Source organism: Doryrhamphus excisus, linkage group LG21 (genome assembly GCF_037039965.1).
Source record: "Doryrhamphus excisus strain RoL-2023G ecotype Guam linkage group LG21, RoL_Dexc_Guam_v1.1, whole genome shotgun sequence".
Lineage (NCBI taxonomy): Eukaryota > Metazoa > Chordata > Actinopteri > Syngnathiformes > Syngnathidae > Doryrhamphus > Doryrhamphus excisus.
The window spans coordinates 10390926-10405708 of NC_136377.1; the positions used below are offsets into that span (position 1 = coordinate 10390926).

General features: G+C 41.8%; 2 protein-coding genes across 3 annotated transcripts in view; both read right to left on the bottom strand.

The window, feature by feature from the left end:
• LOC131137938 (rho guanine nucleotide exchange factor 12) overlaps nucleotides 1-2503 on the bottom strand; it is a 47459-nt gene extending 44956 nt beyond the window's left edge. Inside the window, exon 1 of the mRNA XM_078787982.1 lies at nucleotides 2485-2503. The gene's annotated coding sequence lies outside the window, so the exon portion shown is untranslated. The remainder of the gene's footprint in view (nucleotides 1-2484) is intronic.
• Nucleotides 2504-6519: 4016 nt separating this feature from the next.
• On the bottom strand, nucleotides 6520-13636 carry lrrc32 (leucine rich repeat containing 32). 2 transcript variants are annotated; one of them, XM_058086415.2, is made up of 3 exons: nucleotides 13552-13636; nucleotides 11755-11857; nucleotides 6520-9420 (listed from the first exon to the last, which is right to left on the bottom strand). In XM_058086415.2, exons 2-3 carry the CDS (start codon nucleotides 11851-11853, stop codon nucleotides 7555-7557), a joined length of 1965 nt encoding a protein of 654 aa, XP_057942398.2. In that variant the 5' UTR covers nucleotides 11854-11857; nucleotides 13552-13636; the 3' UTR covers nucleotides 6520-7554. The 2 variants fall into 2 exon arrangements, with proteins under 2 accessions (XP_057942398.2, XP_057942399.2); XM_058086416.2 differs by lacking the exon at nucleotides 11755-11857 and having other exon boundaries at nucleotides 13552-13633.
• Between the last annotated feature and the right edge of the window lie 1147 nt (nucleotides 13637-14783).

Sequence of the window (14783 nt, forward strand, 5' to 3'; positions counted from 1 at the left end):
ACGGTGTTCATTTCCTTAGGGAATGAATCTTAATGACAATGTTTTTTTGTATTTTTCCTTGGTGTTACACTCGCTGGCCATCTTTTACAGCAGCTCCACAAACGCTGTTGCAATAAAGGAATGGTAAGATTGGTAGATAAATACTAGGTAGATACTGGATGTATCTGGGAAGATATATACATGGGAAAGGCAGTGAGCTGGTGTGGGCTTATCAATAGCCCCCAAGGCTTGGTGCCTCTGGGTTGGAGTCATCTCCGGTGAACGGAAGGGTCATTTCCCAACGCCTTCGGGTTGGGGAACAGGTCCTGACTGTCGTTTGTACGTACAGTATGTGCCAAACAGCACTTCAGAGTACCTGGCCTTCTTGGAGTCCATCAGAGGGGTACTGGAGAGCACCCCATCTGGTGATTCCATAGTTCTACTGGGAGGAACGACCTCCCTGATCTGAACCCATGCGGTGTGATCTCAATGGACTTGTGTTTGAACCATAGTTTGTCCACAACAAACACCGTGCTCGAACATAGGGATGTCCATAAGTGCACTTGGCACCAGGATACCCCAAGCAGGTCTATGATCGACTTTGTAGTCGTCTCATCAGGCCTACGTCCGCATGTTCTGGACAAGGGAGGGGCTGAGCTGTCTACTGACCACCACCTGGTGATGAGTTATTATTAGATGGCGGGGGAGGATTCCGGACAGACCCGGGAGACCCAAAAGTATAGTGAGGGTGTGCTGGGAACGTCTGGCGTTTCCCGTTTGTCGAGTCTTCAACTCTTGCCTCGGGCAGAGCTTCACCTGCATCCCGGAGGAGGATGGGAATATTTAGTCCGAATGTGCCATATTCTGTGCCTCCATTGCTGAACCCGATGGTGGACACCAGAGGTCAGGGCTGCCGTCCAGCTGAAGGAGGGGTCCGATGTGGATGGCTTGTGGAACTCCTGAAGCAGCAAAAAGGTATCGTCAGGCCAAGCAGCACACGGCTTTGGTGGTGGTCAAGGTAAAAACTAGGGTGTGGGAGGAGTTCGGTGAGGCCATGGAGCAAGATGTTCTGGCAAATCTTCTGACGCCTCAGGAAGGGGAAGCAGTGCCTGCTGACTCCTGGACCGAGGATGTAGTCGCACGGTGGAAGGAATACTTCGAGGGTCTTCTCAGTCCGAATGACATTCCTTCCATAGAGGAATCAGAGGCAGACGATACATACGCAGACAGCTCCATCACTGTGGCTGACAAAGTATCCTGACTGCTCAAAATGCTCCTGTAGGCAAAGCTCAGGGGGTGGATGAGTTTCCGCCTGAATTCCTCAAGGTTCTGGATGTTGAGAGACAGTCTTGGCCTCTTCGGGCTGTGACCTTTGTTGTTAACTGTGTTGGTTTGCATCTGAGTGTGAAGCGTCTGGGATGAGACTCAGCACCTTCAAATCAGATGACATGGTTCTCAGGCGGAAAAGGGTGGGGTGCTGCCTCAGGGTTGGGAATGAGGTCCTGCCCCAGGTGGAGGAGTTCAAGGATCTCTGGATCTTGTTCACGAGTGAGGGAAGGTGGTAGCATGAGGTTGCAGCGTCTGCAGTAATGCGGTCGCTGTCCCGGACCATCGTGGTGAAAAGAGAGCTGATCTGGAAGGCAAAGCTCTCAGTTTACTGGTGGATCTATGTTCCCACCCTCACCTATGGTCATGAGCTTTGGGTCGTGACCGAAAGAACGAGATCAGGGATACAAGAAGTTGAAATGAGTTTCCTCCGTAGGGGGCGAGGAGCTCAGAGTAGAGCCAGTTGTGGTGGCTCGGGCATCAGGTCCGGATGCCTCCCCGACGCCTCCTTGGTGAGGTGTTCTGGGCATGCCCAACCAGGAGATGGTTGCGGGGCAGACCTAGGACACGCTGGAGGGATGTCTCACAGCTGACCTGGGAACGCCTTGGCGGCCGGGAACCAGGAAGTCTGAGCTTACCAACTGAGACTGTTGCCCCCGCGACCCAGGCTCGGATAAGCGGAGGAAAATGGAATGGAATGGTAGGGGAAAAGGTTATTCATATGATGGGAAGTAAAGGCCGATTCTGAGTCTAAATAAAGTCACATTATTATAGGAATAAAGTTAATATTCCACAAAAAGAACATTGACAAATCTTATTTGAGAAGAAAGTTGAAATGTCCAGTAACTTATCTATAAGCTACAAAATCAAAGTGGCCTTTGCATCTTTACATTTTTCAGTATGTGACCCCTGCTGGAAAAGGTTTGTACAGCCCTGCACTGCACAAACGCTAAGCAGTTTAGCATTTACTGTGGTTGTAAATTTGGTGCAGGAAGCAACGTTTGGTTGTACGGTTGTGTTCCTATGAAAAAAGTGTTGTTTAAGAAAAGTCATTGTGGTTTGTGTTCCCGTGTCTGAGTTTGCGGGATGTTGTGTGTGCTACATTCCATGCTATCATGCTATGACTGATGGTGTCTGTAGGGGTCAACGGTGGAGATGGAGCCGTGTGTTTATCCGTACCTCGCTCCGTCATCGCCTCGCTTCAACATCCATAATCCATGATCCTGGATGCTCCCACGTGCTCGTGACTATCTCTGTCTGGATAGAAGCGCGAGAGAGGTCAGAGTTGTCTGCCTGCATAAATATACAAGCACATACCAATGCGTGTGTCTAATACATACTGTAGATACAGGATGTGCTATCCCACAAATGTATACCGTATTCTTATGAGAAAGAGTTTGACCTCAATTAAGCTTGTGAGGATTTGCGTGACTACGTTACTTGTAAAACACAAAGTTGTTTTGATCTCATCTGGACTGAAGAGGACTGATGAGTCATTGGCAGCTGAACAATACAGAAGAGGAAAGTTAGTGAGGAGGTCTGCTTCCAATTAGCCCCCCCCCCCCCCCGGGACCTCGGATCATCTCGTAAACAAGACGCCAAGCAGTGCAATTTGACTAAAAGTAGAAGACAACAAGAAACTTAGCTGCATGTATGATACCCACGAAACACGTGCAAGGCATTATTATGCCACAATATTACTATTCTTTCTTATTAGTAGTTGTACGCATCATTATTAATGAGTATTTTCTTAGTTGATTCAACTGACGCTTGTTCCCATTAATCCAGTAATCAGTTAGACTCTAGACCAGGAGCATCACCGTGGGCCTTACAAACAACACTAAACTCATCACAGAGCAACTTAACACCCTAAAAGCACACCTAAAAATATAAAGTTTAATGATGCGTTTCTTCTAAAAAAAGCACATCTTTGGAGGACAAGCAGCAGGGAAAATGGAACGATGCTGCTGCAATATTGCCTCTGTCCACCAGAGGGAGCCAGATGAGACCAGAGCTCAGAGGGAGGCTGACATCATTGCAGCGCCCCAATGAACATGTTGTTCAGACGCAATGCATTCTGGGAAAATCTTTAATCTTTAAAGAGTTTGCTCTAAAAGAGTTGGTGTTCTATGGAACAAATATGACAAGGCACTGAAACCAAAGCAAAAAAACCTGAACAAAAAAATTGTTTGAAAACAGACAACATTAGGCCGGCAAAATTATCCAGTTCATTTTCATTAAATTTTTGATTAATCAATGTTATTTTTTATTTATCCAGTTATAGTGCCCATTGATTATCTGAATGATAATAATATATTGTATCTATGTTTAATATGTGTTATTATATACTGTATATATGGATATTTCATTTTCATCTTAAGTCCCCCACATTTGACTACTGATTTATTCCAAAGGAATAATCCTGACATGTCACATTGGGTCTGTATGGTTAAGTTCATTTTACAATAGCAGTAATAAGCAGACACGGAGGTTTATTCAACAATTCCTGTTTATAGCTGAGAATGTTAAGAAAGAGAAAGAGATGACGAGCAAAGCCACTTGTGGTCTACGTAAACAAAGTCTAGACGTTTGCATTTATCAGATGCAGGAATGCTAACAGGCGAGTCGATGAGATCTCAGGTTTCCTGTGACGGCTTCTTTAAATGGGCCACTATTAGTCCAGTGTAGCTTCTTATCTTATTCTTACTTTATTTAGACAGTATTTATTTAGACACTGATACATCAAAGACACAGTTGATATGAATAATCTGGGATGTTAATTATAATTTTCGAGTGAATCATCAACTAAAACAAGGATTTTCCTCTTTGATGTAAAAACAGGACGGCAACATCCTGTTTTTTTGTCTCTGCAGGGGGCATTGACTCACCAAACTTCAACTATACGCCGTGGTTAGGAGCCACTTTCTCCTTCTTTAATGAGGCTTAAAGCTCCCACATGGAAACTGACATGTTATGGTATTGCTTTAGTTGATTGCAAACATACATACAATGTTATGTTGAAGTGTAGTTATTTTTATAGTCCTTTTTAATGACAAATAAATAATTTTCAATACACTATCTTTAACCTTTTTTTATTATATATATATATATATATAAAAGGGGTGCGGATGTTAGCGACGTTAGTCGTACACTTTGTAATTATTAAAACAAATGCTAACGCTGTTACTGGTTTGACCCACAAAGCCCACCGTAGCTCGATACCTTGGCCATGTTAGCAGCCGTCCGCGACAGCCTTTAGAATATGTTACACGCAAATACACACAGCAACATTTGTTAAAAATCGTCTAACTGCATATTTTAAGAAAAACTACCTCTTCAAACGAGCCTAAGTGCGTTAATAGTGATTGTACCAGGGGTCGGGAACCTTTTTGGCGAAGAGAGCCATGAAGGCCAGATATTTTAAAATGTGTATCTGTGAGAGCCATATACATTTTTTTAAACATTGAATGCAATAAAATGTGTGCATTTTTATGTAAGACCAACAGTTTTAGATAATGGGCTCTAATTACGTAGACCAGGCACACTACCCCACGCCAATGGGGTGTGGCCAGCACACTTTCGTGAGCAGCGCAGTGTCTAATAATAAATCAAATACTTGTTGCCGTTAATACAACTTCTGCTGCTGCATAGTTTTGCACCGTACTCCGTAGACGTATTTTATTCTTTTGGCCATCTTCGTCAGAAGGCTTGGTTCTGCAGCTTTAGCAAGGTGACTATTTGACTAAAGGAGAAAAGTTTATATTTACATGTTGACATCTCAATGACCGAGGTAGACTACAGCATTACCCAGTAATAATCGAGTTTTGGTGTTTGACCTGGAAAATATCATCAGGAAAGATGGATATGGTTGGCCGTATTGCAGCAGAATATAGATGGACGAATTAAAATGCATAAGAAAGTTGTTGATTTTGAATATTATTTTTAACAGTCATTTCTGTGATGGTTTACTTTAAAATGTTAGCAAAAATACATTTTTATTGTGGTAAGAAATGCTTGAGAGCCAGATACAGTCATCAAAAGAGCCCTACCTGGCTCCCGAGCCATAGGTTCCCTACCTCTGGATTGTACCATTCTTACGGATCACTGGAGAACAGCTACGTGCCAAGACGTCGTCTGTCACAGTGCATTCTGGGACTTGTAGTACCTGCGGTTATCAACCGATGACTTTATACCAGGGGTGGGCAAACTACGGCCCGGGGGCCACATCCGGCCCGCCAAGTGTTTGAATACGGCCCGCCCAATCTTTCCAAAGTATTTCATTTAAACTCAACATACAACCTGGCATCATGGCCTGAGCCAACCTTTTGATGGTTTTATCAATTTCGTTTTTTGACATGGTCTGTTGTTTACAAAGTGCTCCTGAAAAAAGGGACACAAGCACATAATAATAATAATAATAATAATTATTATTATTATTAGATTATTATAATTATTATTAGAACTATTATGATTATTATAATTATTATATTATTATATTAATGCTAATTATTATATTAATTATATATAATATATAATTATATATAATATTATTGTATTTGCATATTTTACATAATAATAATATAATAATTATTATTTAAATTTATTATACTTATTATAATATTTTATTATTTTAAAAATATTTAAATATAAATATAAAATAATAAATAATAATAGCAGATTGCATGACAATTTTACAGATACAATAATACCAGGTGGACTGTTACGTGTAAAATATATAGTCTGGCTCCCCCGTAAATTTTGTCATATCAATGCGGCCCGCGAGTCAAAAAGTTTGCCCACCCCTGCTTTATACACACACAAAAACTTGCTGTCCCAATAAAAGTTCCCCTACTGTTTTCTGCTTCTTATATTTATGAGGCATTTTTACACAATAATACATGATCCATATAATGCATGTTGTCAAATGCCCTTGTAAAACAAAGAATGCCAACTTAAGTCAAAATAGCTAGCGGTAGTCAAGCTAGCGGTAGTCAAGCTAGCGGTAGTCAAGCTAGCGGTAGTCAAGCTAGCGGTAATCAAGCTAGCGGTAGTCAAGCTAGCGGTAGTCAAGCTAGCGGTAATCAAGCTAGCGGTAGTCAAGCTAGCGGTAGTCAAGCTAGCGGTAATCAAGCTAGCGGTAGTCAAGCTAGCGGTAGTCAAGCTAGCGGTAGTCAAGCTAGCGGTAGTCACGCTAGCGGTAGTCAAGCTAGCGGTAGTCAAGCTAACAACAATTACTTCAAAGTTGGCATGTTGGAGGCCCGAAAACAAGAACGATTGATTCCAAATTGGATGAAAATGAGGGACAAAAGGCTGTGAATACAGTGTGCACAGGTTTATGATTGATCACATTTTGTCAGTGTGTCACCACAGTATACGTATCATACATTTATACCAATGTATACTACCGAGGGTGATCAGTCCAATATCACATAACAGATGTAGTGGGACAACCATAGGCCTGCTACTCATTACAACAAAACACAGTTAAAATGTCCAGCTTGGCTTATATAATAGAAAAATAAATTATATGTATTGACTTTTAGCATTATTCAGCTCTTAGTGTTCACAAAAGATACAATCACAAACAAAGTGCAGTCTACATAAAGAGTGTGCAATCAAGTCATGTGGCTTCTTCATTAACATTATACTTCATCGAACAGTAAATATTGTTTTATTTTAACCTGTCGTAGTGTTGTAAGCTTTTAAAAGAAAAATGCAGTGTTTAGGCCGAATGTCAACAAGTGATTTTGATGTTGCAAATTACTTCAACTGTAACGCTACATAATTAGCATAATCAGATTTTTGCTAAAGTGAGGTGAGTAGCAAGCTTCAATGTCGTAAAGTCACTGAAATTCTCTCTCTTTCTTTATCAAAATGTAACTTTGGGATTGTGTTCCTTCAGTTCCAGTCCTTGTGATGTGCTATACTAAACTAAGATTAGCTAAACTAATAAACAGTGTCAGATTAGGAGGTGTGTCTCAGTGTTTCAAATGACAAATACGTTTTATGTTCAGGGTCCAGCAGCAGAGAAGTCAATTTTTTCACATTAAAATATTTTTTGTATCAAAACCAAATAGGAAAACATAATTGGAAAGATTTTTTTTCAAAAAAAAGTTTTCATTTTCTAGTGGTTTCTTTCTTCCCCAACCGGCATACTTTAGTGCAAGTCTGAGATTTCAAACCCAATCTCAGCCGTCACATCCGTTTGAAAAATCCTCCCAAGGTATAAAAAGTTTTCTTCTGAATTGTTCATGCAGTAAACCTTCGGACATGCTTCAGTTTCCTCGACTTGCAGTATTTCACCGTCAGTCCCAATGTGATCGCCGCGAACAACACAAACACGACAACAACAATAACATGGTTGACTTTCTTTGGGCTGTGACACATTTCCTGGCTCACTTTCTCGATGTTGACCGGTGCCGAGTCCTCCCTTAGAAGGCAGGTGACCGTCTCGATGTCGGGCACCACCACGGCCGAGTGTTGGACCAAATGCAGGAAGCCGATGTTGCCGCAGCAGCTGAGAGGGTTGGAACCCACATAGAGTGTTTTTAACGAGCGTTCCAGAGCAACCATGGTGCTGTGTTCTAGAGTGACTAAGCTGTTGTTCTGCAGATTGAGCGTCTCGATGGATGACTCTTTGGACCATGCGGGGAGACTGGTCAGCTGGTTGGTGGACAGGTCTACGACTCTGAGGCTCCTCAGCGAGGACATATCCGTATTCAGCTTGGAAATGTTGTTTTCTCTCAGGAAGAGGTGGACTAGGGTGTGCTCCAGACCGGACAGAGAGTCTGGATGCATTTCCAGGCCGGAATTGAGGGACAAGTCCAGTAGGCTTAGAGGGGTATCAGCAAATGCACTGACAGGTAAACTCTTCAGGTTGTTCTGTGAAAGGTAAAGGTACTTCAGATTGGGAATGCAAGAGAAATGCACGCAGTCTGGAGGATGGAGGCGCATGTGGTCTGACAGGCATGGTTTCATGTCCGAGGGACAGACTCTCAGGTTGTTCTCCTGAAGCTGCAGGAGGTTTAGACTTGGAAGTCTCTGGAGTGTTTGCTGTTCAAGGGTGCTGAGGTCGTTTCCTCGTAGTAAAAGCTCTTTCAAAGATTGCAGAGTAGCTTCGCCGAATGAAAGTCTCTGTAAGGAATTATAGTTGAGGTTGATAATCTTCACTGCGGGTAGAAAGTCTTTGTCAGCAATCAAAAATGCGTCTATACAGTTGTTGCTCATGTTCAGGACCTCCAGGGAGGTCATCGTGTGGAAAAAAGACTGGGGTATGTCCTTGAGTTGGTTGTAACTCAAGTCCAAGTATCTCAGGTGATTCAAAACCACGTGGGTCTTTCTTTCTGCCGTGTCGGTCATGTTGACGCTCTGCAGTTGATTGCGTGAAAGGTCCAAATGTCGGATGGCGTTGTTTGCCGGGAGCAGCGGGAAGCAAGGCAGCTTGTTTTCGCTCAGATCCAAAAAGACCAGGTCGTACACATCGGTCAGTCTCGTGCTCTGGAAAATCTCAAGGCTGTTCTTGCTGAGGTTTAACACTTTTAACCGACTCAGATTGAAGTCTGTGATACACGTGATGGAATTCTTGGACAAATCGAGCTCGGTGAGATGATCCAGAGAGTCGAAGGCACCATCTTCGATCTCCAGAATGACGTTGTTGTGGAGGCTGACTTTCCTCAAAGACAAAGCTCCCCCGAAAGTGTTTTGTGCTATTTTGGTGATGCTGTTACTGTTCAAGGACAGCTCCACAAGTGAGGGGGAGTCCGCGATTAAGAAGTCAGACATGCCGGTGTACAACCCATTACTGGACAGATCAAGAGTCTCCACGGCTGCAAGAGTCCCAATTTTGTTTTTGGAATGCGTAAATACATTTAAATGATTCCTGGACAGATCCAGGATTTTAAGATCAGTCATGTCTTCAAAGAGTCCAGGCTGGATGAAGTGGATCTTGTTTGAGTGGAGGTTGAGGTGACGGAGGTCCTTGCGGTATGCCAGGGTTTCCTGGGTGAGGTTCTGGACCTGGTTGTGTGAGAGGTCCAGCGTTTGTATACCTGGGGGCAGGTTGACTGGGGCGCTGGTGAGGCTCAGATTGCTGCAGACCACCACGCTCATCTGGACCTGCCGACAGAGAACAAAATGTTCATAGTGGATGTTGGACTGATGAGACCGCATGCTATGCAAGAGTGTTTATGATAAAAATCTCAGTTCTCCAAGTCAGAAACCCAGCAGCCAAGAAGGTACCCCCTTCTTTGCCATTTTCTCCCCCTTGGCACATTGAAATATTTATTGTACTTATTGAGTTCATAACTCAAACCACATGGCTGAAGAACCCCCACCCCACCCCCGAATGTCTTCCAGTCCAAAAACAGCCCATTAAACTGTCTCCATCTCTGATTTCTCACTAAGGCCTTTCAAGTTTTTCTTGGCATATTTGTGGTTTGATGAAAAGTGCTCGCTTCTTACACAATACCTGCACAGGGTAACGTCTAGCGTCTGTGTATTTTAACCGAGCCCAGGAAATACCATGTTTTAACTGATGGAAATGGTCGGTATTTTGGAGACCAAGAACAAGATTTTGGAAAAACAACAGCCTTAAAAAAACACTGCTGTGATTTAAAAAAAAACAGATGGTCTTCTTCTGGTTAACAATCAGCCGGTAAAAATAGTGGAAAATAGTGATGCTGTAGCATTCATGCTAACGCTTGTTTTGCATCCAGCTAAGTCACATTACACACCAAAGTTATCAACAATAGTTGATACCTGGACGGACCTGTGAGACGTAGCAATGTGCTAAACCGCACCTGGAAAAAAGTGGTTCAATAATTCAGAGAAGTAGCTAGGCTAACTGTTAGCTTACGCCATAGCATACCTAGCTGACTCCATAGGCATCAGGCTTGTGTGGGGTTGCCAACCGTTCAATATTTGGAGTCACTCAAAGGGAAGCGCTTAGCGGGAAAATCCAAAATAGTAAAATATCAACAAACGGAATGAATGACAGGACTCTTTATGTAACATTTTATGTAACAAACTTCTTCCCAACACTTTCCTGCTTTGTCACCAAGTCTTCTGGTACGCCCTGGTGGTGTAGTGTATACGCTTCCGCCAGGTTTGCGGGTTCAATGCCCGGCCAGAGTTGCATCAGGAAGGGCGTATGGTGTAAACGTTAAGCTCAATCATGCCTTTGTCTTGTTAGCAAGCAACAGCAAAACAAACCTAAAAGACTCATTTATCTCGTTGGGTAAAATGATGACGTTATTTTAGACTTGGACAGACTTTATTGATTCACAAGGGAAATTACTTGGTTACATTAGCTCAATTGCAGAAGAAAAAGAGAAACACTGTATAATAATAATAAATAACACTATATAATAAAATATGTGCATACTATTTACAAATAGTGTGCAGAAATATAAGAAAATATAAATAAATGTAGACTTTACACAGTGCAGCGCGATAATGTTATGAATGAATGAAGTCCAGTAGCGTTCACTGTGGGAACGGAACTGGAGGAGTCTGTTGGAAAAGGAGCTCTGCTGCTCTTTTATTGATTTTGCACTAAAAAAAATACATGATTGCCTTCACCACGACAGGGGGCCCACCAACAGGGTGTCCTGGTCTATTTTTCAAGGAGACATAACTTGATGAGTTGGTCCTCAATTTTTGGAGGTCTGTCTACTTTGGGCTTCTTCTGTTTTTGGTCGCTTGTGTGTTTTATTTCGTCAATTGGCGGTTGCGATTGTTTTGTTCCATGTGAAAATCAGGGAGTTCGTTGCTCGTACGTCGTCAGCGTCGACCGCATACACATGGATTTTCCATCGTTTCCTTACCTAAAAAAATGGTAACTAATACAGGTTCTGCATGCTAACAAAGAAAACACAACGGAACGGCGGAAGAGATTGTAGCGTTTATAGCGAAATAACGCTCCACTTGCTACATGGCTGACGTGTCCAGGTGTGGCTTTACGTACTAAAGGGAAGGGAAGAGCTCCTGGGCCATTCAGCGTCAGGAACCTGATGTAGTCCAACGGCAGCTAGGCTAACTGTTAGCACCTCTTAGCTTCCTTCAGCCACTTGGCCATGGCATGTCATTGGTGTTGACCACACCACGGGATATTCCCGTGTAAATATTCAATTGTGATGGCTGGAAACTATTATGGATGAGCTTCATGTGGACCACCTTGGTCATGGAGTCATGTTGGTGCAACTTTGACGTTCCTTCTTATGTTCCTTAAACGCTCCCTTGATGAGCCAGCGGTGATTCCATGTCTCATCACCTGAGTGGAGCATTTCCTCGGAAGAAGGAAGGCAGGAAGCGGGATGACTTACATCCCAGAATTACAACAACGACTACTAACGGTCATTTGCCAATGAAGTCGTCTAATTGTTTACACGAAGAAGAAAAAAGGTAAGGAATGTGCAGGACGGCCAGAGATGATGAATCAACAGGACTTACCGTGTGGCAGGAAGGGCGGTGGCGGGGAAGGCGAGGGCGGTGAGCGGCGGACGCCATGCCACCGATGAGGAGCGCGAGGAGCAGCGTCGAGGCGGCCATGTTGCTGTGGCACAAGGATCAATCATGAGTAGACGCCAGAGCAGGATGCTCGCCGGGAGCCAAAGGCTCGCTAGAGGAAGCTAAGGGGAAGTGGAGCGGCTGGGTTGACCTTTGACTGAGCTATTTATGTCTTCACTCACGTAGAAAAAGGGGCTTTTTCTCCTTTATCAACCGGTTCCACAGAAAAGGGGATGACTTTCCAAATGAAAGCATTGTCCAATGACAGTGGCTTCGTCATCATGTGAAGATCTTTGCGTGACTCATTGTTCTCTAGCAGGAAAACAAGCAGACCTTCATGACGACAATATGGGAGGCAAAAGTCCTCTCGACTGTATGACAGCTACAAGAACGCCGGTCTGAGATCCTTTATGTTAGGGCTACTCAACCGCTGGGTCGGGACCCAAAAGGGGGTTGCAGATCATTGTGGGTGGGCCACAGACAGTAAGTCAAGTATGTCATAATATTAATAATATTAATAATGACTAATAAATAATAAATAATGATTAATAAATAATATTAAAAATGACTTAAAAGTGTAAATGCTAAAATAAATCATAAAAATGACTTTAATAAAAGCATAAATATAATTTTAGAAACTAAAAATAAAAAAGTGAGTACGAAAATTAATAGAGTGAAAAACTATTACAATAGAAAATGACATGATAAAACTATTTTTATCATTAACAGATTAATTAACAGATATTACCTTTAAAAATAAATAAAATAATACAAATTTTTAAAAAAATTAAATACAATAAAAATAACTTTTTAAAGTTATTTTAAAAATAACTAAAAATAACTAATTATAAAAATTATTAAAAATAAATATAAATGATATAATTCAATTCAAGAGTAAAAAAAACAATTGAAAATAAATATGAATAAAAATGACAAGTAAAAGTGTAAGAAAATAATACAAATTAAAAAATAAAGTCCATTAAAGCATATAAATAATTTAAAAGTACATATAAATAAAATAACTTAAATAAAAGTGTAAGAAAATAATAAAAATATAAATAACGTCAATGAAAGAGTAAAAATGAAAAAAAAATCAATAAAAATGACTTAAATAAACAAAAATACCTACAGAAAATGTATACAAATTTAAAAGTGTAAAAAAATGAAACATCCTTTTTCTACGCTGCTTATCCTCACAAGGGTTGCGGGTACGCTGGAGCCTATCCCAGCTGTCTTGGTGCGAGAGGCGGGGTACACCCTGGACTGGTGGCCAGCCAATCACAGGGCACATATAGACAAACAACCATTCACACTCACATTCATACCTATGGACAATTTGGAGTGGCCAATTAACCTAGCATGTTTTTGGAATGTGGGAGGAAACCGGAGTACCCGGAGAAAACCCACGCATGCACGGGGAGAACATGCAAACCCAGATGGGAACCCAGGTGGTCCATATGTCCTGACTGTGTGGCCAGCATGCTAACCACGAGGCCACAGTAAAGCATGCAGATAAATCCAAATAGAAATGGCTGCCAAAAGTAGGCGGTGGTCTCATGATTAGAGTTGCGAAGCTGTGGGCTATAGGATAGACCAAATATCTGACTAGGATGGAGGTATTTAAGGAGCTAGTCAAAGATCCTGTATTTGACAGGAGAGCTGTGCTACAATTATGGATGTGGGGTGAAGTAGGGTGTGATGCGTGTGGTTTGGCTTCCATAGAAAAACAAAAACGTTTACCTGACTCTCAGCAGAGTTGTCGTCGTCCCAGCGTGTCCTGACTACGTTGATTTCACATCATCAGCCGCACACACACGCACACTCTTCCTCTAGACGTTAGATAGCAACCACTGGAAACCAAAAGGCTGCTCTCTCGCTCAGCTCGGACTGCTGGTTCCAGCCATCAACATCCTGTGAGAACATCCTGTAAGGGGGCCAGGCCTCCATCCAAAAGCACCTCCCTCCTTCTCCTCTCAGGGAAAGGCCTTAAAAGGGGGTCCTCGTTACTAGAAGACACCCTCCATTCATCACCACCTTGCGCTCTTCTCCTTCTACAAAAGGCCAATAGCAATTCTGGGGCACTTAAGAGTTCAAAGGTCACGCCTGCCTTTGGCCATTTTAAGAAAGCTACTTGAAATGGTCTGTTCCTCATATTTGTCTTGGACGACAAAGCGGCTATTTAGGGATGGCAAAACAAACACAGGGAAGCCACACATCACCTTTAACCCACATCTGTGTAAAACAGGCTCTGATTGGTCGTCAAACTCTGACACCGCAATAACGGAAGTGAACATTTTCAAATCCCAATCAAAGGCAACATAAATATGGATGATATCACATGCCGTGTTTGAGGAAAATACTACGTGTAGGCTCACACCACCGGCTGGCATGCAGTTCAACTCACGATCAAGGCTCCAATCACAGACCAAAACTTGAATAGTACACATAGTACACGTAGTACACATTACACATACAATTATGTGATCAAAAGTCAAAATTATGAGATGAAAAGACAAAATTATGACAAACAGTCATAGATATTAGACATAATGAGATTTAAAAAAACAAAATTCCGAGATGAAATTATGAGATGAAAAAAGTCCAAATTAAGAGATAAAAAGTCAAAATGTGACATGAAAACTTCAAATTTATGAGATAAAAAGTCAAATATGTGGGATAATTATGAGATATAATTATGAGAAATGTCTAAATTGTGAGATAAAAATTCCCAATAATGAGATACAAAGTGATAGTTATGAGACGAGATGAGATGAAAAAGTCCAAATTATGAGAGAAGTAAAAAAATGTGAGGTTAAAAACTTAAAATTATGATATAAAAAATTTAAAATGTGAGATTAAAAACACGAAATGATGAGACAAAAAAAAGTGAGATAAAAACTCAAATTTATGAGACAATCCATAATGTGAGATAATGTCAAAATAATGAGATAATACGAGGTTAAAAACTAAAA